At 39.7% G+C, this 25,395-nt stretch overlaps 1 protein-coding gene across 4 annotated transcripts; it reads left to right on the top strand.

Annotated features, from left to right (window-relative positions):
- Positions 1 to 1,473: 1,473 nt before the first annotated feature.
- On the top strand, positions 1,474 to 24,818 carry ARFGAP1 (ARF GTPase activating protein 1). Of its 4 annotated transcripts, XM_083802121.1 has the most exons (15): positions 1,474 to 1,982; positions 2,194 to 2,344; positions 5,265 to 5,328; positions 6,230 to 6,339; positions 7,811 to 7,982; positions 8,849 to 8,949; positions 9,702 to 9,788; positions 10,498 to 10,594; positions 12,839 to 12,895; positions 13,239 to 13,271; positions 14,594 to 14,623; positions 16,496 to 16,552; positions 18,566 to 18,625; positions 19,783 to 19,859; positions 20,318 to 24,818. In XM_083802121.1, exons 3-15 carry the CDS (start codon positions 5,269 to 5,271, stop codon positions 20,670 to 20,672), a joined length of 1,296 nt encoding a protein of 431 aa, XP_083658247.1. In that variant the 5' UTR covers positions 1,474 to 1,982; positions 2,194 to 2,344; positions 5,265 to 5,268; the 3' UTR covers positions 20,673 to 24,818. The 4 variants fall into 4 exon arrangements, with proteins under 4 accessions (XP_083658247.1, XP_083658245.1, XP_083658244.1 ...); XM_083802119.1 differs by lacking the exon at positions 14,594 to 14,623 and having other exon boundaries at positions 1,681 to 1,982; XM_083802118.1 differs by lacking the exon at positions 14,594 to 14,623 and having other exon boundaries at positions 1,692 to 1,982; positions 9,699 to 9,788.
- The last annotated feature ends 577 nt before the right edge of the window (positions 24,819 to 25,395 follow it).

Raw genomic sequence — 25,395 nt, 5'->3', positions numbered from 1 at the left:
CACATTGCAGGGCTGGGAAGACAGCTATGCACCCAGCCCCAAATTCCGGGAACAGAGCAAACTGGAATGGCCAGCGAAAGGCGTGCATTTATTTGCTTGCTAAGAAAGGCAAGTGCCTGTGGCTTCCCTTCATTCCTGCTGAAAACCAGCCGGTCCCATCCTGCAGCCTTCATGCGCGTAGGTAAGTTCTTCTGGCTCACTGTACGTCGAGTGCTTAAAGGTGTCCAGGGCAAACTGCAATTTTGCTGCTGTTGTGAAAACAGAAGCGTAATTTGTGCTCCGTTGGTAGTAGCAGTTTTGGTCCCAGGAAGACAAGGCTGCCACTGCAAGGGTTTGCTGCCCCGAGTGCGAACATGCACATTTGGTAAATTCGGCAAGAACACAGAAGACATTGGTGGCTTAGCATCACGACAGATGAAAAATGTTGCACAACACTGCTCCCCTGAGGCTGTGAGCACAAGTACTGAATGCAGGATGCGGGCCCACCATTGTCATCACTGGACTCTCGACCAATTATACAGAAAAACTAAGATTAATATTCTCATTAGATCTTATAATTCAGTGTGCGCATAATGGGAACCTCATTGCCCATTAGTTCATGTTTACCAGAAAATAATGGTGCTTATCAGAAGAGACCACTTTGTCCTTAACTGGAAGAGCAAATTATTTCAGCAGAGTTTGCTTTATGTTTCGTACCCCTCCCTCTCTCCTTCGAATGCACACACATTTACGGGCCCATTATCTTCTTGTTGATGCAAGGGGGTTATGTGTGTAGCTACCATTAACGGTAATGAAAATGGCTCTTGTTAATCTCCCATGCGCTGATAGTAAGATAATAGCCTACTTATTAAGTATGAAGGCCAGAATAGGAGTTGCACTGAAAATGAGCAGCGTATAGTCTCCGTGGGATTCATATGTAAATGTTAAAGCCTTGCTCCGGACTGTCTACAGTTGATGATTAAAATGAAATTAGTGATTATTATCTATGTGCTCTCTGGGCACAGGCCTGCAACCATCACAAAGCACTTCCACGTTCTCTTCTCATATCCTCCGATTCCCCACCACCTTTGGAGCATCGCTGGATGGCAACGAAAGGAAATCTTCCTCCGGGCAGTGAGGTCTGCAGGCCAGGAGCGCTCAGCCTCAGGTGCAAGCCCCCAAAGCCCCTGACCTCGACAGAATTCACTTGCGTGGCACCGGCCGCCCAGAGGCCTGCAGCCCCAATATCCATTGGGAACCTGAAAATTCCAGGTTTTCAGTTTGGAAGTGAACCAAACACCCGGGAAAAACAGATGCCCATGGACAAGGCCGAGCTTGGTTTTGGTTGGTTGACACAAACCTGTTCCTCTTCCCTTAGGAAGAAAAACCCAATAAGGTAATTTAACATTTTTAAATACCTCCTTTACCAAAAGCAGGATTTGGAAATAAAAAGTCTTGAAGTCTAATTTCGATGAGCGTTTTTTATTTAAAACCCGCACATAAAACCTTCACATTAACACAGAAGGCCTGAAGCCAGCCCTCTGAAAAAATAATTTCCCAGTATTTTCTCTAACGTTTACTTCTTCCCATTTTTTCCATCCAGTTTTCACGTCACGATTTTTTACCCCAAGCCCAGCGGCGATTGTTTTTTTTTTTTTTTTTGCTCTAAAACCCCACAACGACGGCAGTAAGCCTCTCGCGCTTCCTTAAAACTCAACTCCAGCTCGCCCTCCCCGCTCCGGCCCCCCCGGGGCAGCCAGAACCGGCCGCTGCCCCCTCGCACCGGGGCCCCTCGGGGCTACCGGACCTCAGCCGAGCTCGGCCCCGGCTTCCCCCCGGCTGGGTCCGGGTCCCGGTGCCGGTGCCGGCCCGGCGCGGGTTAAGGCCGGCGCCCACAATTCCTCGCGGCCCTGCAACGTCGCCGGTCGCGGCGGGGGCAGCGGCTGCGCCGTGAGGCGCCGGGCGGGACCGGGCGTACCGGGGGTGCCGGGGCCGGCTTCCCGGTGCGTTCCCCGGGCCTTGCCGGGGCCCCTTCCACAGCTCCGGGGCCGCCCGGGTCCGGCCTCGGGGCCCCGCTCCCCCGGCAGCGAGCGGCGGGCGGGCGGGGAGGCGCCGGGAGCCCGCTGGCGTGGCAGGGGGAGGCGTTGTGCTGCTGCGAGCGGCGTCCGGTTTTCATCTCTTTTATCTCTTTTATTTATTTTTTTTTATTCCTAGAAAGAAGAAGCCGCGCTGTGCTCGCGGGGAACCTGGCCATGTACTGAGGCAGCTCTCCGGGACTCGCCGCGGATCCGGCTTGCTCGGTTCACGGTTAGCCTGAAAATAGCCTGAAAATATCGCCAGCCCCTCGTCCTCTGGGAAGCTTATGGTAAGGTGGTGGTGGGTCTGAGAACACAGGGCTGCAGGCCTTTGGTAACGGATTTATTGCCACGTCAATATATATATATATGTGAATATCTATGTAATATATATATATTAAAGCGAACTGTTAATATATAGACATATATGTATGAGTGAATCGTGCCTGCACCATGGAATTTGGTTAAAAACTTCCTTCAGCCAGCAAAGCCCCTGTGGTCTTTTCCCCCCGGTGGGACCCGCCGGGGTCCCTGAGGCACACGAAGTCACGCAGGCGGCATCACACGCTTGGTGAATCACGGAGCTCCTTGCAGGCCAGCTGTGTGAATTTGCTGCTGCATCGGAGGAGCAAAGTCCCTTTACAGCTCCCTTCGACTTACGTGTATGGTGCCGCTCCTGCCTTTATACGTGCTTTTAGGGAGCTAGACGTTCCTCAGATAGAAGCCCCTGTGGTGCGTGTCTAGTTTTGCTCTGGAATTATAGAATCGTTAAGGTTGGGAAACACCTCCAAGATCATCTGGTCCAACCGTAATCAGGTTGTTTGATGGGGAAGTCCCAGCATGAGACCAATAGGTCTGAAGCTGGATGTTTCCACCTTGCAACCCTTAGTCCAAGATACTGATATTTTCAGTGAAAACTTATTCCTAAATTAAACGTTTTCTTTACTGCTCATGAGCATTTACATCAGATGAAAATGCTCAGTACTTATTTAGGCTGTCCACCAAGTTGTTACTTGGACGTTTACTGCCTGAAAGTTAAGCTGCTGTTAAGGGACGATGGGCCTGGTCATCTCTGTGGCTCAGGTCAACTGTGATAATTTGATTGCTTTCAGTTTTGTGGTAAAATAAAATTGAAAGTAGGCTAGGCTCTAAAACAGTTACGTGCTCTTACAAAACTTAGAACTTGAGTGTGTTTTTTTTCTCCCCACATCCTTGTCTACTTCCTTTCATTTCCAAATGATGGGGTAGAAGAAAGGCAAGAAGCTGATGGCCGTAGTTACCCTCTCCTATTCATGGGTGAAGCTCTGCCATCCCACCAGAGACACCTGGGGGCTTGATTAGGGAAGCTGCTGTTTTAGGGATGGGCATGTGTTCAATTTGAAGTTGGCCAAAGGTCTTTTGATAAAAGGATTTCATTCAAAAAAGCAAAAAAAGCAGTTGTTTCCTCTGTCAGCTTGGAGGGTAATTTTACTCATTCATCATTAATTACAGTAACCATTTCGGTCTAAAACAATTCTTTCACAATTTATCTGTTTTTGTTTAATAGAAGTTAATTGAAATAGAAAGGTAGCATTATCTAAACTTCAGTGAAAGCACTGTCCCTTAAGTTATACAGAATTAACTGCTTGTCAACAAAATGTTTACAAAGGAATAAGTTCTTTAGATGAAGGAGGTGAGTTCTGCCGCAGATAACTTCCGCTTTTAATTGTAGTAATGCGTAGATAAGATTTTGAGGATATTTCTTTCCAAACCGTGTTGTCTTAGCTGGTGATGCGTATAATTGTATTTACGCTGTTCTATTGCACTGCTGTGGCTGGGATTCACAGGAAATCTGTTTTGCTTTACAGATGTCTAATAAATTGACACTGTCACATTCTACAAATTTAATGGTAGTTTTCTTACTCGTAGGGTTTTACTCTTTTTTTAAAGTCTTCCTTTTCTAAATAAAGATATATTCTCCCTCCCTCCTCTGCTGGGTTGCAGTAATTGTTTGTAAGACTTAATCATTTATGTTTTAAAAATACTGCACGGTTATCAATCCTTTTTATAATTTGAGAACTAAGGACTTTAGTTAAATTGCACAGTGAACAAATGGCAAACACTTGCGTAGAAATGAAGATGCTTCTGCCTCTCAGACCAGGATTTGGTAGAAACGCTGACCTGTTATTTTTTGCATTGTGTCTTGACTGACCAGTACGCTTGGCGTTCAGTAGTTGGTGCTGTTTCTAGTCAGCCTGGTGACTTCTGTGTGTTTTATTACATTTTAGAGGTTCCTTTTATGGAGTAGAAATGAAAAAAGCAACTGGAAGTAAAAAGGAAGAAGAGATGTTATTTAAAATTCATTTAAATATTGTACTACTGAATAGCTGGAAATGTGAATTCATTTTTTATCGTAACTTGCAGTTTGTGCTGCATCCTGCACTGCATTTCTTTCAATCATGAGTGTTTTGTGTCCTTTGTTTTTTCCAGGCTATATACTGTGAGTCACATCTCTTTCTTAATGTGAATTTTATCTGTAGCTTGCCATTGCTCCCTGCTGCTGCATTTCACGCTTTGTAACAAATTGAGTAAGATGATGTGGTCTGCCAGCTAGAGATGACTTGCTGGAATTAAAATTCTGTTTTGTGTAAGAGACCCCAGTAGTTGCCTTATTTTGTTAGAATTTCCTTGATAAGGAAACTCAATCCTTCTGGTAAATTAAGATATTTTTTTTGTGTGTCTTCTAATAGAGTGTTCTTTTAGTAATGTGTTCAGCACTATTAAGTGCAAGAGTCCCTGTTATTCTTTGCTTAGGTCAGTTTATTTGTATGCATATGATTCCATGTAATCATGAATGATAAAAAAGTGCTTTCAGAAAGGGTGCCGGATGGCTCTGGAAGCAGCGTCCGTGTCTGTTTTGGTGGGACGTACACCACAGAAAGAAGAGTTTCCACGTTTATCCTCCCCCTGCCTTTTCAGCTATGGCTGAATTATAGCTTTCCAGCAAGTGAGGTAGGATGACTAAAATTCCCAAAACCGTATGAAGTAAATGGAGAAGTAAGATTGTGGGTTTTTCTTTTTTTTCTTCTTTTTTTTTTCTTGTAATTGATTATGATTCAGTGGTTTTGTTTGTGAGCTCTTTTTCGTAGAGATCATGCTTGTGTAGTACTGAACATCTTAACCAGTATCGTACCCTTTAACATGACTCACATTTTGTTTTTTCCTTTGTAGAATCATGGCAAGTCCAAGAACAAGGAAAGTTCTTAAGGAAGTCAGAGCACAAGATGAGAATAATGTGAGAAAATTATGATCTTTAGTTTCCTAGAATTAATTTTTCTTTTTATCTACTCCAGGTGTATGTTGCTGTCCATAAGAGTTAACCCATTTATAGCACTTGTATATCTAACTAATGGTAACATATAGAAATGTGGATATCTCACATTTGTTGGCTTTAGCAACTTTTATTCATATGTATTGTAACGCGTGGCTGTACATTTGGCGCAAGTCTTTCAGAGATTCTAGGAATGCTGTAACCCTTAGTTTCTGAGTAAGTGATGTCTTGGGCATAACTTAATTAACTGCCTATTTCAAGTGGCTTGATAATCCCTGCCCACAGACAGGTTCATTTTTGTTTACGTATTCAATTTTGACTGGTGATTGCATTCATAAGAACTGAAGTTATTGTGGTGTATGAGCAAAAAAACTATTACAAAAAAAACAAACTCCATTCTGATCTACTGTCATCTTGCAATTTACTGCCACGCTGTAGTACGTCTGAATGAATGTTTCAAACTTTAAATGTTTTATTTGTATTTTGCCAAGTAAACTTCAAGAATTCAGTTTGGTTAATTTCTTCTCCTTCAGAACAATCTGAGTATGATATCAAGATGACTTTTTTGTGCATTAATTTCAACTCTCTTATTTGTATTTCCTTACTGGCGTTTGGTACTTGGTAGAGTAATTTTACAGTCCAGTTCAGGTTAAGTTAATGAGTATTTCTTTCCATTCAGCATAAATAAATATTTAAAGAAAGCTTATACTCCAAGGAGAGGTGTTTCCAAACAAGGAACTCTCCCTTCTGAATTTATTTCCGGCGTGTGATGTTTTCATGACTTGACTTTTTGAGCTGTACCTTGAAAACTTCACTTGGGCATGGGTCGATTACAAGGTAGAGATGACTTTATTTCCTCTTACAGGTCTGTTTTGAGTGTGGTGCGTTTAACCCCCAGTGGGTGAGTGTGACCTATGGAATTTGGATCTGTCTCGAGTGCTCAGGAAAACACCGAGGCTTGGGAGTTCACCTCAGGTCAGCCCTTCAGGCTAAGCTGGGTTACCTTGGGGTGCGCTATGGCTGTGAACAGAACGTGTGGTTTGGGAGGGGTGCACAATGTCTCAGTTTCAGTGTTCCACAGACAGTTTTGCCTCGTGCTCCTCTCCAAAGTGAGCTTTAGTCTCTGGGTCTTCTCTGTAATTAGTTGGAGCATACGCTGCATTGATGCAGCTGTGTTGTGCCCAGTTCTAGAAAGTAACATCTCCAATTACATCTTGAGGTTGTACTGGGGTGTTTGACACCATTGTGCTAGTCCTCCTTTTATTTTTTTTTAATCTTGTATAATCTTCATCAATTAAAACTGAAGTAGTACTAGAGCAGCTTGAGAGTTGTGCAAAAAAAAAAGTCACAGTATGGTTGCAGAATGCTTCTGTAGTGTATACAAGTGTATAAAATAATTTTATTCCATTCAAGAGATTTTTTTGTTAATATAAATTATTTTTTTTCCAAGAAACATACTTTACTGAGCCTGGAAACCGTGGAATAAGAACTGTTAAGTGTTGCAGGGACTCACACTATATAATAGGGGCAGAACATGACATAGCTTCCCAGACAAGAGAGATAAAGTCCAATAAGGAGACCACCAAAGCAAGGAGGCCATTCAGAATTATGTGATTTGCTTTTCAGGGGGAAGATTTGAAGCTCATTAGTGAGTACAAATAGTGTAAGAAATGAGAGCGTGGACATATTTCATGTGTTATATGAAAGAAAATACAAATTACTGACATGAAGATATGATGAAGGGTACTTATTTTGGGACAAAAAGAAAGAAATTGGTCAACTTTCAAGTTTTAAAGAGCCTTGTTGAGGAGGATGATTCAATTTTTTTTTCTCTGTGACTTGTATTTAACAGTAGGGCTTTTTTTTTTTTAATATAATTTAATGAGCAGTAAGTAGCAAGAATTTATGCCCCAAAGCAGAGTTGGGATGTTAACTGCAGTCATAAATGCCTGGGATGAGGTCATGGTAAATGTTAGTGTAGGCTGTTCGAGGCGGTTGAGTTGTCAGTACCTGATGGTTATTATGAGCAGAAGCATGAAATGGGGCAGGAGGTGTTCTTGCAGATTACCTGAGTGTAATTGTGAAACATGAAAACAGACAGGAAAAGGAAATTTAAGAATAAAGAAGTATGGGACAAGTTTTGTTTTATATAGTGTGCTAGGTTTCCAAGCTTGTTGGAGAAAGTGTTTTTTGTTGTTGCTTGCCTTCTACTGACAGTCTCCTTTAAGTGCCAGAAGTTTATTTTTGCTTATTTCAGTGAGGATTTGACCACCTTTTTAAGATGCTCTTTCTTTCTTTACTTTGCGAGTGTTTTATTTAACACTTCTGTACACCTAAACTTTGAGATAGGTTGCAATAAGCTTTTTTCTTTTTTTTTTTTTTTTGTCCTGGACAGCATAGCAGTAAATTATAACAATTTGTGATTTTTTTTTAAATCAATTTGCAGTTTTGTACGCTCTGTAACTATGGACAAATGGAAGGATATTGAGCTGGAGAAAATGAAGGCTGGAGGTAACAGCAAATTTCGAGAGTTCTTGGAGTCTCAAGATGACTATGATCCCTGCTGGACAATGCAAGAGAAGTACAACAGCAAAGCTGCAGCTCTTTTTAGAGATCAGGTAAGTTCAGAGGTGTGTGTCCTCATCCCCTGCTATCTGAAAACCTCCAAGTATTTTGTCAGCACTTGGTCTTTAAAGGTTGCTGGTAAGTCTTCTTATGTGTGTGGTTTATAAAAAAAAAAAAACAACCAAAAATACAAGTTGAACTCATGAGCTTAGAGACTTACGAGGATACTGCATTTTTATGCTGACCCTGCCAGTGAGTTGGTAGGAAGGTACATTCTGTGCTCACGGGACTACTTGTGCAGCTTTGAGGTTTGTTATATGCATTGTCTCTCTGCTTCTTTAGAATTTGCAAGGGATAAGAGACAGCTGTCTGAAAGTGGAGTATCTTGGTGAAGGCAAATAATTCTGAAGTCCTGTGCTGCAGCTTTTATAAGCATGCAAAGTGGGGGTCTGTGGAATTTTTGTGGCAAGACCATTACTTGACAGCTATGACTCGTGTTGGGGGAGCAGTATAGGGGAAAGAAGTGAAGTCTGATTTCTTTCTTTGAAGTAGGCATAGAGAACATTTAAATTCTGCATATGTGTTCTAGCCACCCTAAAGAAGAGTGTAAATCCAACTGTGTCTCCATTGTTAGGAGATTGGAGATGGGTGTCTGTGAATTAACTTAATCTTTGCTTTTCAGACCAAACAGGCTAGTTTGGAAGAAGGTGCTTGAAGTTACTTGAAATAAAACCAGTGTTCAATTTAACATTGCTAGCCTAACATTCAAAAGAAAAAAAAAATTGAGTTTCTATTGAAAACAAATTAATTGATCTCTGTAACTGGCAGTGAATTGACTTGTTCTTGCTTTATAGGACCAGTGTACATCTCTCATGAAAATTTGTACCCAGGATTTTGATTGTTTTCCTGCCCCTTTTAGGTTGCTACAGTAGCTGAAGGCAAGGAATGGTCCATTGAAACTTCTCCTGCCAGGAACTGGACACCACCTCAGCCTAAAACATCTCTCTCTTCCACTCATCGGTATATATTCTTGTTATTTAATGTTGGTATAGCAACATCAGGATCAAAACCTGATGCTTGAATGTCTGCTGGTTTTATTCTGTTGATAGTGTTGGCTGAGCAAGCATTTCTTTGCTTCCTCATATTCCTAAACTTTAGCAAGAGCCCTAATTTCTGTAATTCACACTCCTTCCACCTTAATCTTAAAAAAAAACGTGGCAGAGACAATTGAGTAAGAGAGGAGGACAAGACATACTGTTTTTCCCTTGCCTTGTAGCGCACCTGAGATTCATCATTGTGTCAGTCATGCACGGTGTGTCACAGCCCTACCTTAACTACAGTTCTGCTCCAGTTCATGATTGAGTGCTGGTGACAAAGAAGCACAGGCTTTTCCTTAAGGTGCTAATTACAAATAAGAGCATCAAAGCTGGACTGCAGTTTTGTGTTTCTGCTTCTGCATGTATGTTATTCCTTGCAGAAGGAATCAAGTTAACTGAAAAAGCAATTATAAATCAGATGGACGGGTGCTTTGTGCCTGGCCGTCATCCAGCAGGTTCAGTGGGCTACAGTGGTCTGAGTAGCGTAGTCTGTGTTGCTTTATTCATTCAATACTCCAGTGGCTTTTAGTGGTTACGTTACAGTTCCCTACTTGATAGACTAAAGAAGTAATCAATTTTGCGCCTGTTTTATGATGATATATGACAAGATGCAGTGCTGAGCTAGTGGTTTTTGCTTTACACAGTTTGATTCTTTTAAATCTTTCATTTCAGTAGTTCTGCTGGACAACCTCAGAATGTAACTGCCTCTTCCGACAAGGCTTTTGAAGACTGGTTAAATGATGATGTCAACTCCTATCAAGGGTAATGCAATATTTATTAACTTTTTGTGTGCCTGGTCCTGTAGTATTACAACGAGTGGGACCTTACACTGCAGCTGGGCAACTGTGATGCTGATTCACTGGGCCATACTAGTTAACAGTTGCATCTTGGTGACTATTAAAAACATTTTGATAGTTTATAATGAGGGAAAAGAGGAAGGAAGAAGCCTTTTAATGTATTTTTTGTAACAAAAATATTTGGATAGCATTCAGGAAAGAGCTAGTAAATCCAAATATTACTGTGGTAGGCTCCAAACTAGGGCATTCTTAGTGTGTATAGCATCTTACAGTGTTTTGGGTTAAATGGGGATATTGATAAAGCTGACACTTTTCCTCCTCTTCTTGTCCCATTTTCGTATATCTTCATTAAGATTTACTCAGATTTCTGATCTGAGTGATGTGTTGGAGAAACATTAAGAAGACATTAGCTTGCATAGGAGACACCTTAATTTGCAAGGGTTCACCAGTGGACCTTTTTGGGTATTATGTCTCTATGAAGTGTGTGGTTTTATGTTTTTGGGTGCTAGGTGACGTAGGAATTAAGTGCTCATGCAAATGTCAACACTACAAGGGTTTTTTTCTTCCAAGTATATTTTAAAGTCTGTTAAACAATTATTCCGTTATACTTTTGTTTAATGATTTTAATGAGTGTATGCTAATATGGATCCTATTTATTCATTTTCTTATTGTAGTGGGCAAGAGAATCGCTACGTGGGGTTTGGAAACACAGTAACCCCTCCAAAAAAAGAGGATGACTTCCTGAATAATGCTATGTCTTCGCTGTACTCTGTAAGGAAGTGTTTGAAGATTTCTGTGACCTGAAGTAGTATTTTATTCTGTAGCATTTTATTTATTTAGTAGTATATTATTCTGTTTCATCCTCTCTTACTAGAATATAAATGGAGAAAAACTAAAGACTGCAAGTAGATAAAGATGTAGAGGACTAGGACTATTCTCATTGTGAGGAAAATACTGGAGGACTTTAAAAGATGAAAAGAAGGGGACACTTTGAACAAAAGTTAAGCATCATGTCTGAGATCAGCTCTTTGAAATGAGGATATAGCAATGAAGTAGGAACTAATACTTAACAGCCTTTGGAGCACAGAAAAACAAATGAATAAAAGTTTAACTTGAGAGGATAATAGTAGTTAGGGTGGTAATGCTCCAAACAGATGAACTATATTATGTTAGTGGAAAACAATTGAAACGTTCATGTATATGGTGCTAGAAGCCCTGAACAGTGATGAGAACATTTGAAACACTTTTGGCAGGGCATGAAGACCTAACAGCATATGGTTGAGCAGTTGTCATGATTAAGTAGAGACGGTGAGAGATGTATTGTTGAAAGAACATGGGGAATAAAGTCAGGTGCTTTGATATGCTGGAAAGTAACAGTGCAGGACAAAATTTGGCATTTGCAATCTCTTTGAAATGTAGTAAGGTTTTCTGCCAGGGTTAGTGGTCGGTAGTCTTCTGTAGAGCATCTTCATATGATTTGGATATAGAAAGTCTCGTGTTAATGTGCTTGGAAGTTGTTATGGGTGGTTACTTATCTTAAAATTTGAGCAATTAGGCTTTGGAACAGACTTCTGGTTGGCGTTAACAGTGAGGGAAAAAAACAAGATTTTTAAAGATGTATCTGATAAAATGCAAGGGTTTAGATGCTTGTGATAGGGGACTGAATTACCCATTGAGTGCACTACAGTTCTGTCTTCCTCTACAGCTGGGAGGCATGTGAGAAAAACTACTAAATTCTTGTAACTGACACAAAACTTTCAAATAATTTCCTCAGAAGTCTTGACTAGTGTAGTGGAGCACAGTCTGAATATCCAGACCAGGCTCTGCTAGAACATAACAGAAAAAGGTAATGCCTGAGCCTTTGAACAGTATTGCAGGTGATCCTATAGGATACTTACATGTCTGCTGAATGTTTTCTACTTATGTCATAAACTGGAGGCCAGAGAGTTAAAATTAGAAACCCCATCTATAATAGATTGCAGATGTGCTAAGACAGCAAGAGTTGGTACTGTGTTGTCTGAGTTACTGTCAGCTATTACTTGAATACATGACCTTTTTGAAACTTACGATTAAAATGCCCTCTTGTGACCACAGATGCATACTACAGTGTAATTTTAAGACATATTATACATCCTAGTGATGTGTATAATTATTTTTCCTCATGCATGCTACATTTACATATATACATTTATTTTCTACTGCTGTTGTACTGGAGCATTTCTGTTTTCTGTATTTCTAATTCATACTCACTACGCTGTTCAACTCATTCTGTAACTAACAGACAAAATTGCAATTTAGATTTCGTTTGTGGCCCATGTGATTGTGCTTAGGGTAAAAACTACAAGACATTGCCTTGCCTGCAAAGAAAAAATCCTGTTATGTGTTTCTGCATTATTATAAACAAAGAGAACCACAGACGTATTAAATGTTTGTTTCTGGGTTTTGCCCATGAAATATGATTTATTTTCACTTGCTTTGCTGGATGGTTTCTGGATGAATGTTGCTAACAAAACATGAAATCTAAACAGTTGAGAAATGATTTTTAATGATGATAAAAAAATAGAATCGCTTTCCTGCTTCATTTTCTGTTAGCTGGCTTCTTAGCGTCTGACAATCAATAGTTAGAAGAAAACTTTTCTGGTTCATTATGTAAAAAGTCTGCTAAGAAATGGCCAAATCTTGACTGTGGTGGTAGTTTTCGGATCTTCGAAGAACCAAAGAGGCATAAAGAAGTTTTGCTTATTTTTAAAGGTGAAGTTTGCAAGAAACAAGCAGCTTGAAGCTTTATTTGCTGCTTCGTATTTTTATTGGAAGTTTGGATGGAAGTGTGTTGGTCTGTTACAGACAAGTGTGAGACTATAATTTTCGTTCTCGTTAGCAAGTAATTCTTATGACCGTGAGACAGACTGTATTGGAGCACATTTTGGCTTAATTTAGTATGTAATAGGTAATAATCAAGTGTTCACTATATTAGTATTCACATACAACTTACCACGTTCTTACTTTCTTTTAAAGGGATGGAGCAGTTTTACAACTGGAGCAAGCAAGATTGCCTCAGCTGCTAAAGAGGGTGTAAGTAAATACAAAACATTTCAGTATAATTCTTGTAAGCTAAAAGAGGTTCCATTATTGTGATCTGACTTCTCGAAGGGATGTATCTTTAAAAGTATTACCAAGATAGATTAATAATTAATAGATTCTGCTCTATTTATCTTTGCCTATGCCATATGAAATAGGTGCACAATGAATGTTCATCTCTGTCTTAAGTATTTCTCATGTTTCTGTATAATCGTTTTTCTAAATTGTAAATTTTCCATTCATCTTGGAAAGGATCACACAGCATTTCAAATGTGTGCGTTTACTAAGAATAAAACCTTTTATTTTAAAATTTGAATGTATTTACTTCTTTTCACAGGCTACCAGATTTGGATCTCAAGCAAGTCAAAAGGTGATTATAAATTTAACTTGGTCTTCTTGACAATAATTGTCTTTAAATGTCACGCATTTGCCTGTACCGATTTATTCAGATTTTTGTGTTTAGCCTTCATGGTGCACAGCAATTTTTAGGTTCTTGCTTTTATTTCCATGGGAATTGTAATCGACTACTGTGATCAAATTAAGCAGCAAACAAACACTGATAGTCTGCTGTATTTGTAGCTGTCAGGTGTATTCAGTAGGCAGTAGAATGAAATGCTTCAGTTCATGTTTGTGGATGTGAAATACCCATATTTTTGTGAAGCTTAAATGCTGTCTGTCTTAAAGTAGTTTTCTTCTCTAGGTGAACTAATGTAAAGCAAGCCATTCCTAAATCCTAATAAGATATTACGAATGTGAACTGCTTAATATTATTAAGGTAACTTGCTTGGGTGCATTTAAAAAAATTCCTAAAAGCATTTCCTCTTTCAAACCAAAGTTAAAGCAGAGGCAGCTAGACTTGAATTACGCAGAGCTGTGACATAAGCAAGATCTGTTTGCACAGAAAAGATTTAAATTCAAATGTGAAAATCTGGAAAATAATAGGATTCTTAAAGTTCCAGTGTTCTGAGAGAGAGGGCTGGTATGTATGAATATATTTTATAGGGTAGTACTTTGAACTGTGACTCCGCTTACATGTGCAGCCCTAGCCTGGCAAGCTTTCTGATATGGCTAGGATGCTGTTGTGCAACACGAATGTGAACCTGCAGGTGTTGGTGTTCAAACAGGAGATGTGTGCAGTAGGATATCGTTACTCTGCCAAACACGTGCATGTTTTTCAAGATTAACAAAAATGTCTCATGAATGCACCCAAACTTGATACTTAGAAGCTTCTAAAATATTTGCTGCTTGGCTTACCAAAGAAAAACTGTATAATAAGTCTGCCTTTTTCACTCCATCCAGCAGTTTCCCCTTTAGAAAACTGTTATTCTTTTGGTTTTATTAACACATGTAAATAAAACGTTAAGTGTAAAAGCTCCTCACATCTACTGACAAGAACCACAGCATTATGGTACCCTGGAGCCTAAGCCGTGTTATTGAAGCTTAAATTCTGTTCCTGAAACATCTGTTCTGTCGCTCTGTAAAACAGATTTAACATCTTTTTGATATAATACATTGACTACAAGTGTATTCAGTGTGCAGTGACCACACACACGCACTGTTTGTATTGTCAGTAGATGTTAAGTTGAAGAAGATTCGTGCTACTTAACTTGCCTAAAAAAGTGCTTCCAATTTTTTGCTAAAAGCTGCTTCTTCTACCTTCCTTGCTCTTTCTCTTTTGCTGTCTGGGTAAAGTTTTGGGGCTACAAGCAGCAGCCAGAGCCGGTAACGCCCTCACATATGTTCTTGTGCATGGACTCCTTGTCACTGTTCGTGCTGAATATGCTCATTTGCTCTTGAGCTGTCTTTTTTTTTTTTTTTTTGCCTTGAGTCAAGTCTGTTTAGAATAATTTTGTGTGTTTCATCTGGTAATGTTTCTTCAAACCTACTTAAAATAGGTTAAAATGGGTAGAGATGTCCGGGCTCTGCACTCTCAGAAAGCATTCTGTACTTCTTTCCATGCTCCTCATAAACAGTGATTTCAGGATTTCCTTTTGCATGTCTGATCCAGGAATGCAGTATACACAGAACTCCTCTGGGGTGTTGTTCGAAGGCAAATTCTTTAATAAATGCACCATTATGTAGTGTTTATAATGGTGTGTAAGGTGCCATCCTATATTCAAAACCAGTAAAGATAAAGAAGTGATTCAGAAGGAAACATAACTACCTAAACCTCCCTTTGCTGTATTTATGAAATTAAGTGGTTGAGTAAATGGATTTATTCGAGAATTCTTCTTGATACTAGCAATAATTTTAGCTAGCACAGCTCAACCACTGGTATGTTATACTTTTTATTCTGTAATATAAACAGTCAGTTTGGCAGGTTCAATAGGCTCCAAGGGATTTATCATCTTTGAAAAATCCTATTCAATCCCCTTTCTTGTTTTTCTTGAACGCTTCCTTAGCCTCGCTTCCAATGTGGACAAGCCTTATGTGATCTACATTCATTTTTCTTACTAGATAAAATTGGGGTTACCTTTTTTCCTTTGTCTTCTGAAATAATTTTTGAGCTGGTAAGGGCCAGAAGTATTGGAGGTAATATAATGGTGGTTGGGTGGTGGCAGGTCCTAGCAGTGATGGGGCTAAGGGAAGGGCTTTTTAGACACCTGGGAATCGGTGGAGGAAGGATGTTCATAGCTGTTCTATCCTCAGAGAGAATATGGATGAATGCTCACGCCCTAACCAATGTTTTTCAGGCACAGGATGTAAACCCGTAAGAAATTAAACATTATTAGTCTTTGCTAATGGTTGGGAATGATGTTTGTCTGGCAAGCGAGTTGGCCCTTTTGGACTAATTACATGAATTGAGAAATTAATCTGTATAACGTGGCAATTCTGAAGAAAAGTTTAAATCAATCAAAGGCTTATTACGGTAGTAGGGAAAGAAGTGGTTTCAAATGAAACATTTGCAAGCCTTGCCGTCTTTGTCGATATCATCACTTTGTGACCTGCTCTGTGGGCTCACATTTTGTAAGATGTCTCTAAAGTGCAACATGCTTGTGCGTCTTCTTCGGGATTGGAATAGATTTTTGAAGATCACCGTTTTCTCCCTCTGCATACCTGGAGCCTTAAAAGAGATTTTAAGTCTTTGTCACAACCTTGCCTCTTGTGTATTGCTTAGAAACAGTTGGGTTCTTATTAATAGATGACAACAGGCGCACTATGAGACAGAAGAATTGGTGAAAAATGGTCTGAAAAGATCTAATTCTACAAGTAGTGTCACGGAGGGGAGTGGGGAAAAAGGCAGCCGAGGCCAGTGCTTCCAAATTCTCAGCAGCAGGCAGAGAAGGGGCCCCTCTTCTGGGCTCTTGCTGGTTGAACCATTGCTTCTGCTTCCAGTGCAAGGTCAGATTTTGCTTGGGCTCTGGGCATCTCCAGCAACCTACTGCCGTGTGCATCTGTGTCTGTTCTCTGCAGCAGCGTGCTGTGTGTGCTTTCAGCTCATTCTGCTTGTACAAATCAAAGCTTTAAGGCTTCGTGTTCTTTTTGGAGACACTGCTGAGAAACTACTCCGCAGAAAACGTCGGATGTGTGTTTTTTATTTTTGTTTTAAGGAAAAATATAACTGACTGACTTTTTGTTTTTGCTTTTAAATAGGCATCAGAGTTAGGTCAGACATTAAATGAAAATGTTCTCAAACCTGCACAGGAAAAGGTAACTTTGGATCTAGTAAATTACTTACAGAACATGATTACAATGATTTAGGCAGTGATTGTTTCCTACTGACACAACTGCCCGAGCTGCCAGTGTCTTTTTTTTTTCCGTACGCTAGCACAGCAGTGAAGAGGAAGCATCAAATAACTCACAGCTAGTATGTCAGCAAAGAAAGGTTAATGGATGTATTTTCCCTTGGCAATATTTTCCATGTCCACAAGATTGTTGAATTCTTCACTATTAGATGTTCTTTTTTAGATTTCATGGTTTCAGTAACGGAAGATGGGCTAAGATGAAAATACACCCTAAATGGGTAGAGAAATCAGTTACTTTTTTATTATTATTATCTTTGAGTGTTAAGTTTATAGTATTTTCCCCATCTTCCCATCAACATTTCTTTAAATTCAACTAAGCATCTTTGGGCATCTATAGTTCATCTGCTGCCTCATCAGAGGCAGTAGAGTTCAGAGCAAAGTATGTGTTTAGGATGAATGGGGACTGTTTATCAATAGAAATTAAAAATGTTTTTGCAACGTTTATTTAGTATTCGTTCAGAACGTTCTGGTAGCTAATACCAAGTTTTGCCTGTGTTCATAAGGAGAGCGTGGTCTGAAATAAAACCCTGTTTAGTTCTAGTTGTGCTGTTTCTAGGAAACTGAGATAGTCTGAAGAAGGTTTTTTTTTTTTTTATTTTCCCCTTAGAGTTGTTAGTGACCACGAACATGTAGCTAATAGCACTTCCAACAGCAGTTGTGTGGAAAGCACACATACCTGGGGAAATAAAGACAGTCAGTAGTGGGCATATTTAAAAAAAAAAAAAAAAACAAACAGGAAGGTCAGTTCTCATAAGTGATTAGTGATAGCTGATCCTGCCATTTTTAATCAAAGATTCACCCTAGTGTCAAATGTTGCCTTCCTGTTTCATATGTTCAAAGAAAAGAAAAAAAAAGATGGTGCATCTTTCCCATTTGTCATGCGTTTGTCCTGTGCTTCTAGAATTTTGGATCAGCTCCAAAATTTTGATGAAGGCTCTTCTGAGAATGTTGTGATCTACTTACCTACATACCTTTTCCCAAAATGTATCGTTTGATAAAAACAGATTCATGTTGCGTTCATAAGGGAAGTGATGACACCACTTCAAGATGTGGATTAACTTTGAATTTGAAAAGTATGATTTAATCACATAACAAAATACTATTGCATTACCTTTATTAATTTAATATTCTTTACATAGCATTTCAAATCATAGGAGAACACACTACTGGGTTTTGTATTCCCTAGAATTATCCACAATTTATTTCAGAATGCTTAGAAATGTTATTTTTAGGGTGCATTTTCTTGAGCTGACTTATTTTATAGGACAATTTAATGAGGAACATTGGCCTCTACATTAAAAAAAAAAAAAAAAAAAGAGTTATTTCCCTTAGGAGGTTGTGCTGCTAGTTCTCAGTGTTACTGTCTGAAGTATGTATACAGTAGTTTCTGCCTGACGCACATAGGATTATGTGAAGTCACCTGCTTTGGAACAGCTGCCATTTATTAATTGGTGACAGACACCAGTTTTATTCTGGTTAACCAAAATTCAAAGCCCTTTTAGTATTTACATAAGCACGTATAAAAGATTTTGAATAAAATGGATCTAATAGGTTTTTAATCTCTCCAAAGTGGGTCGTCTTCTGTAGTAAAATATACTTATAAAATGTCAAGTTGGCAGGTTTTTTGGTGTCTTTTTTTTTAATGCTCAGCGTTAGTGTAATGGTACCTTCCTCAGGTTCAATGTATGTCAGTAATACATTCCCCCAAACTTCAAAGGGACTGAGCTTTGCTCCATTGGAGATCAGTGGATTTATGTCACTTTCTTAACTTTGATAGCTTTGACATAAGTATATTTTGATTCACTTCAGTTTTTATTTTTTTTAAGCTTGGTTTTAGCTGTTACCACAAGTAAATTTGTCTTAAGGCTTCAACAGTACTTTGTTTTATGACTAATGACCGATACTTTGATTCGTGTAGGTGAAAGAGGGGAAAATTTTTGAGGAGGTCACCGTGGGGGTGTCACAGTTGGCCAGCAAGGTATGAAGAGGCCTTCTTCCCTTTAAGGAGGCCAGACAGCAAGCCAGTCTCCATATTCTTTCAAAGTGTTTTTAGTGAAACAAAACCGCAACACAACTGTAGTCTGTACTTGTGTTGAATATAGATAAATTTGGAAGATGCAACTTTCAACGTGTAGTTCAGTATTTTAACAAGTACTCCACAGGTATGATGCAGTCCTCTCCTCGTAATGGTTTCACTGAGGACGTGATGTAGAGCTATAAGACAACCAGCATCCTAAACACAAGAAATGCCTGCTATAGAATATGGAGACAGCTTGTGTTATATTTGTATGGTTAAACTTACTAATGCTCTCTACCTTTTTCTTTGTCTTCTTTTGCAATCATTGCTTGGTAATTTGGTAAGTGCTCTGTACAACTGCTAGGTACAGAAGTCCTGCACAATCTAATGCATATTTTGATAATTTGTACAGTATTACCTAGGAAGGTTTGTCTTTCAAGCACTAGCAGCTGTATCATATAACAGTTTAGTGTCTTGAATGTTGGGAATATGTTAACAAGATATGTTACCTGATCTGCTTAGAGCCTGGCAACTATAAATCTGAATTCTAGGGTTCTTCCTTCATATCTTTTGACTTAGAATAGTGACTTCCATGGATGTCACTTCAGAATTTGTGTTCCTAATCCAAAGCCACTCCAAAATAACAACCCTGGAATGATTCTCCTAGCATATTCGTTCTAGAACTCAACTTTTGGCCCGTTCACATGAGCATTAAAATAATGTATGAAGGAAGTTTATAAAACATTAGAAATATAAATAATAGTTAAATGAAACATCCAAACACTACTGCTGTCATTAAATTTAATTTTATGTAAGATGTAATTTCAGCGTTTTTGTCAAGAAATTGTAGGAGAGAATTGAAAAGCTGTTACTGACAAAAGTGGGTGAAAATGCTGAATTTTAGCTACTTCTCACAAGTTCCAGCAGCATGGTTCTGTCAAATGTGTTCTCTTTACATCAACCATGTAATTATCCATCAAAAATATTAGTAGGTTGAGGGAAATTTATCATGAAATACGTTATTTTCATCTCAACAAGTGATAGAATGTGTTGTGGCTTTTGCTGTTGGACTTGGATGTTGGCTTGGTCCAGATGAATAGTGTGTTCTTCCTCTCTAGGTTCAGGGAGTTGGGAGTAAGGGATGGCGAGATGTCACCACTTTCTTTTCTGGCAAGCCAGATGATCATTCTGAAAGGTATTTCCTTTGTTGTTATTTTCTGCATCTCTTCAAACACGCAATTTTATATTCTCTGCAACATAATAGCAGTAGGTATTTTTTAAATATGAAGAAATTGTTCTGTCTTTTGGGAAAGCTTCGTACGTAGTCCTTCCGTAATGTCATTCAGGGGCACATGAAGCTCTTTTCAGTCTGAGAGCAAAACAGTGCACTGCACTTTGATTTTTAAACATATGCCAAATGCACCACTGTCTTTGTATTTTAGGCTTTTACCAAAATCTGTGAACTAGAATATAAGCTTATGCCATTCTGAACAGTACATCTAGTTCTTCTGCCTTTGTCTGTAGTTTTTGTTTGAGCAAAGGAAAGGGCAGTAGCATTATCATTTTCCTTGTGGTCATTTCTGTTTACTGTCATGTTTGTCGTAACTAATTTATTTCTCCCTTCCTTTTTGTCTCCACCCCTGACAATAAAAGACCAGCTGAGGGAGACAGCTACCAGAACAGTGGAGGGGAGGGCTACCAGAACAATGCTGTAGATCAAAGCTTCTGGGAGACCTTTGGCAACTCAGACCCACCGAAAGCTCATAAATCTCCAAGCAGTGAGAGCTGGACCTATGTGGACAATTCCACAGAGAAGAAGAGTTCCGATAGCTGGGACGTGTGGGGCTCAGGAACAGTCTCCAACAACAAGAACAGTAACAGCGACAGTTGGGAAAATTGGGAGACCAACTGGGAAAACACAGGAGGGGAGAGCAAGACCAAAAAACCTCCTAAGGCAACAAAAAAGGCATCTTCAGCTGATGATGGGTGGGATAACCAGAACTGGTAGAACTGTTAACCCTGTTTTGCACAGCTAGGAAAGGGAAACTGTGCTGGCTGATTGAGGGGAGAAAGTTTTACACACAACTGGAGTATCTTGGTTGACCTTAATGATTTGTTACTTTTTGTGCTTTCCATTCATTCTCCTTTCCTTCTATCCCAGTTTAGGGGGGAAAAAAAAGTGTCTGAATCTTTTATTACATGAAGATGGTTCTTCCAGTTTTAAGGGTAGTGATTAAATGTATATTCTCCTTGCACTATTGAAGCTGGGTGCACTGACTTTAACAGCAACGTTCAAAAGAAAAAAAAAAATCAGTGCAAGCACGCTTTCATGCCACAACCTTGCATGTGTAAGCTCACAGGTACCCATCCAGTCTTCATATAATTTGAGATGACCTGAGGTGTTTAATGCAAATAAAGGACAGGCTGTATCTTGAGAAGATAGCCTTTAAAAAAGCAGTCTGCAGTGGAATAGATCTAGTTCAAATGCCTTATGGATTGCTGTGACAGTGTTAGGTCTGGCAATTCGAAACGGTCTTTAAGATACTTTTTATTGAAGCTTTTTTTTTTAAAAAAACTTTTTGAGATTTTTAGACTTCAGAAGTTATTTTCTCCCCTTAGAATTAGTAAGGAGTCTAGAGGTAGATGATTATTTGTGTAAACTCATCGTTCTGACAGCCTATCAATGGATATTCAGAATGGCTGCTCCTTGCACTGCGTAAACTCTTAACCCTTAAGCAAGAAGAGCAGCTCTCCTACACAGATATAATGCAACGGTGTGTGTTCTCCGTCCTTGCCTACACCCTTCCCACAGTTTGAGTATTTTGTAGGGTCTGTCTTTTCTCTTTCTTCCTTCTACCCATCTATTTTATCTATTGTGATAAAAATGAAATCTTTCTGCTGCTCATGGCCTTTTAGACATCTGTTTGGCAACTTGGCAGTGAAACAACTTTATTTTAAAAAAATCTAGTAAGGAAAAAATGCTTGGAAAATATGAGACGGTTGAGGAGAGAGGCTGGCAGCAAGCCCCTTTCAAGATGAGTAGATGTCTGGATTTAATAGTAAAACTTAATTTAAACAGATGTTTTCCAAATTGATCTTTAATATGTCAAACTATGTCTCTCTCTGTCATGTACTTCTCCACGTTTTCTTCCTGGACCTTGTTATAGAAATACTATTTTGGAAACTTCAGAAACTCCTTGTCAGCATTAAGGGATGGAATAGAAGATTCAGTTGTGTCTCAGTTTTGACCCAGCAAACTGCTTTGCATGATACAAGTCATAACATTTACAGAAGATCTGTGACTCCTTTTAACAATAATGGTGTCCTGTGTATTCCCTTTTATTTTTGGGAGTGGATTGTAAACGTGCACTGCCTGAAAATAATTAACTCACTCAAACTTTAAATCATGATATCATTACATAGTCTGTATTGGTAGCAGCATGGAGTTCTTTACTGTGGACCTTGTAAATCTTTGTACCTATCCAAAAAGCCTTTCATTTTGTAAATTAGTTTATTGCTCAAGCAATTGATTTACCCAAGTTGTTGAAATTACCTCAAATGATGTTCCATTTTTTTCCTTGTTACAGAGGTTTTCAATCATATGATAATATCAGATGCCAAAAAGTAATCATAATCAGCAGATAAAAAAGCAAAAAGGTGAAAGAAGGGGAATCATGAATCGCCCCCAAAAGCAGCAGCTATTAAAGGCTTGCAGTCTAAGTGTCTGTAGCCTGATTCTGTATTCTTTTAGTATGATCTCTCAGATGGTCAACAAAATATTTTTCTGGTCTTCTCTAGCCCTGTCCTGTTAGGATTATTTTTCTTTCCCCCCTTGCTTCTATTGATACAGCGGTCTCCGAAGCTCGTGCTACAGGACATGGTGCTGCTCGTGACCCAGGCACTAGTTTAGGCTGAGCCATGCGAGTTTCCTGAGGCATCCTTGCTGACATGCCGACCCTTTGGGAGCAGAAGAGGCGTGAGAGATCTCGGTTTACAATGCTGCTTGCGGTGCCATTGCAGAAGTTTACAGCCTTGACTATAACACAAGGATTTTGTTCAGCTTTTTCTCCCGTTATACCTTTGTTACGGCTGAATTGCATGTCAAACGTAACTCAGTATTTTTATGCATATACCTCTGTTGCCTGCTTGTCGTTTGTCTGCTGCACAGCACGGATCTGTAATGCACGTCTGTGAGGCGGTGCTGCAGGTCCTGGCTAACAGTCCAACTCTGTTAAATGACAGCAAAATGCATCTGATGGGTTGCGTTGTCTGACTGCTGCTGTCTGTCTGGAGTGACGCGAAGCTGATTCAGCTTCCTGCGTACAGATTCAGTGCAGTTTCTCTTTCATAAACCTCCTGAAATAGCTCATAGCAGGGCAGGCTTTATTTCAGCCCAGCGGTGTTTATTTCAGTCGACAGTGGTGTGACGAGTTTGCGTATGTCGCAGCTGTGTGGTTTGCCTAGGAGAAAACTGGTTTATTTATACATCACTTGTAGCTATGATTGGTATGAGCCTTTGGTTTGTTCTTCTGGATTTATTTCTGCGTTTTTGAGACTTTATCTTCTACGTTAAAATAAATAGCCAGAGCCCTACTAAGGTATTGCTTTGGGCAGTGATTTTTCTTTCAGTTCTGGGGGCAGTGGCCAACCAGTTGCCTTCTCTCTTTGCAGTCCTGTGGAGACACAACAATATGGTGCAGCTTCCAGAAAGGTGTTAGTGGAAGAGGCTAAAAACCAATATAATGGCAGAAAGTGTAACTGCAGCCACAATGCTTATGTACCAAGTGGTTTCAGTTTGATGGGCAAATCAGTGTTTTTTTTATGACTTGTCTGAATCTGAATGTTTTATGATGTCTCCCAAAGAAGGGGGTGGAATGAGAGCATTTTCTGTTACAGAGCCCCCGTTTTACTGGACTTTTTTTTTCTTCTTCTTGTTTAAGATTAGATAGTTAGAAGCTTCTGCAGTTTGAAATTATGTATGGAGGGAGCATTTTTAATTGGACTTTTTAATCCCCCCTCCTCTCCCCAATTGCTTTTTTTCTTCTTTTCTCCTGATTGTGAGCATTGTAAACAGAGGCACTGGTTACAGCTTGCTGAGGCTGCCTGTCTAACTGAAGATACAGCTGTTGAATCTGAGTACATGGATTGGAAAAGCTTTGGTGTCGCTGTGTGCACTTCACCTTTTTGGTGGGTGAGCAGCTTTGCTTTCCTTTCAATGCCACACCATTTAGTAAGAATTCTAAATCGTACAAGCAAATTGCCATGGAGAGAGTGCAGTAGGTGAAATTGATACCGGAACAATTGGACATTGCAAGGTTGGATTTAAATTTCCTAGTGTTTCAAATTGTTTTATTCCTTTGTATGGCTTCAGCTTTGGAAAATATAGAGCAGCTGGATTCCTGCAGGTAGACTGAAATCAGGGAAACACCAAGACATTCATACTACATGCTGCTTGTAAAGGAGTGAAAGACTTTGTGAGTGTTCCCAACCAGGAACTGGGGCTAATCCTGGGGGTTAGAGATTATGTTAAAACGTTTCACTGGTATCTTGGTGCCTCTTAATAATCACTATGTTTTCAAGAAGTGCTTGGCCAACTCTCCTGGCGGTTTAGGCCTCAAGGGTAATGCTGCTGCTTTTGTTTTCCCAGCCAGACTATGTAACATTCCATGGGTTCATAATGTATTTATGAGTGTAATGATCTGTGCAATAATATAACAAATGTAGGTATAACATTTGTTGTTTAATCCAGGATACGCTTAAAGATACAGTGGTCCTCTTTGAAAATTGCAGTCAACCAAGGTATTTCAGTTCTCACCTTGTTTTGGCGATTTTAAATTCTGCTAATGCTGTCAAGGAAGGCTTGAGCCATCAGTGATTTAAAGAGAAGTCAAGAAACATTATGATGCCCCTTATCAGAGTTTGATTGTCATGGTTCACAGTGGTCTCTAGTCGTCGAGCCCTTTTTCGTTTTCATGCCAGCAGAAACCTGGTCAGTATGGAGTGCTGTATCTTTAATTTTCCTGATGTGTTTTATGTGAAGTTCACAGGAATGGCAATTTCAGTGAACACTATTCATTGTTCTGTAGAGTGGTACCAGGCTTGTACTGCAGTGTCATCTTTTAAAGAGCATTATAATAAAGCAAAAAGATACGGAGCAGAGTGGCGTTTAGCCCTTTTTCAGGAGACTTCGATTACTTTTTTAAAACCTTGGAACACTTATCAAATTGCATTAATGTAGCTTATGTGGCCTTTTGAGTGAAGCAGTTCTTAGTGTAGTTAGCATCACAAAGTCATCTCAAAATGGGGTGCTTCACAACTAAGAAATCAGCAAAGTATTGTGCCAGTATCAGCAGGGAATTTCATGTTGGAGAGAATCATTGCTGTCATTCCACGGACACGCTGCGTCCGTTCCTGCCCTACCATCCTGCGTTGGGGCTGCTCTGGGCGCTGCATGCAAAGCGTCCAGCTGGGACTAAATCAAACAACAGGATGTGCTGGTTCTGGAGGGGGGGCTGTTTGGCCCTCTGTTCTGCAAGCGTACGGAGGCCAATTACCTGGGAACGGACAAAATACCATGAAAAATAATGCCTATTCTAAGCACTACCAGTAAAAGCTGATAGAAAAAGTGGCATCTGTAGACCACAAAAATGCCGTGGCCATTGACCAGAGGGAAAACAGACTGCTACTGCCATTCCAATGTCCAGCTCGCTTCCACTGGGTGAACTTTTCTG

This window comes from Anser anser (assembly GCF_964211835.1).
Source record: "Anser anser genome assembly, chromosome: 16".
NCBI lineage: Eukaryota > Metazoa > Chordata > Aves > Anseriformes > Anatidae > Anser > Anser anser.
The sequence above is the reverse complement of the archived record's forward strand: the minus strand, read 5'-3'. Positions and strand labels throughout refer to the sequence as shown.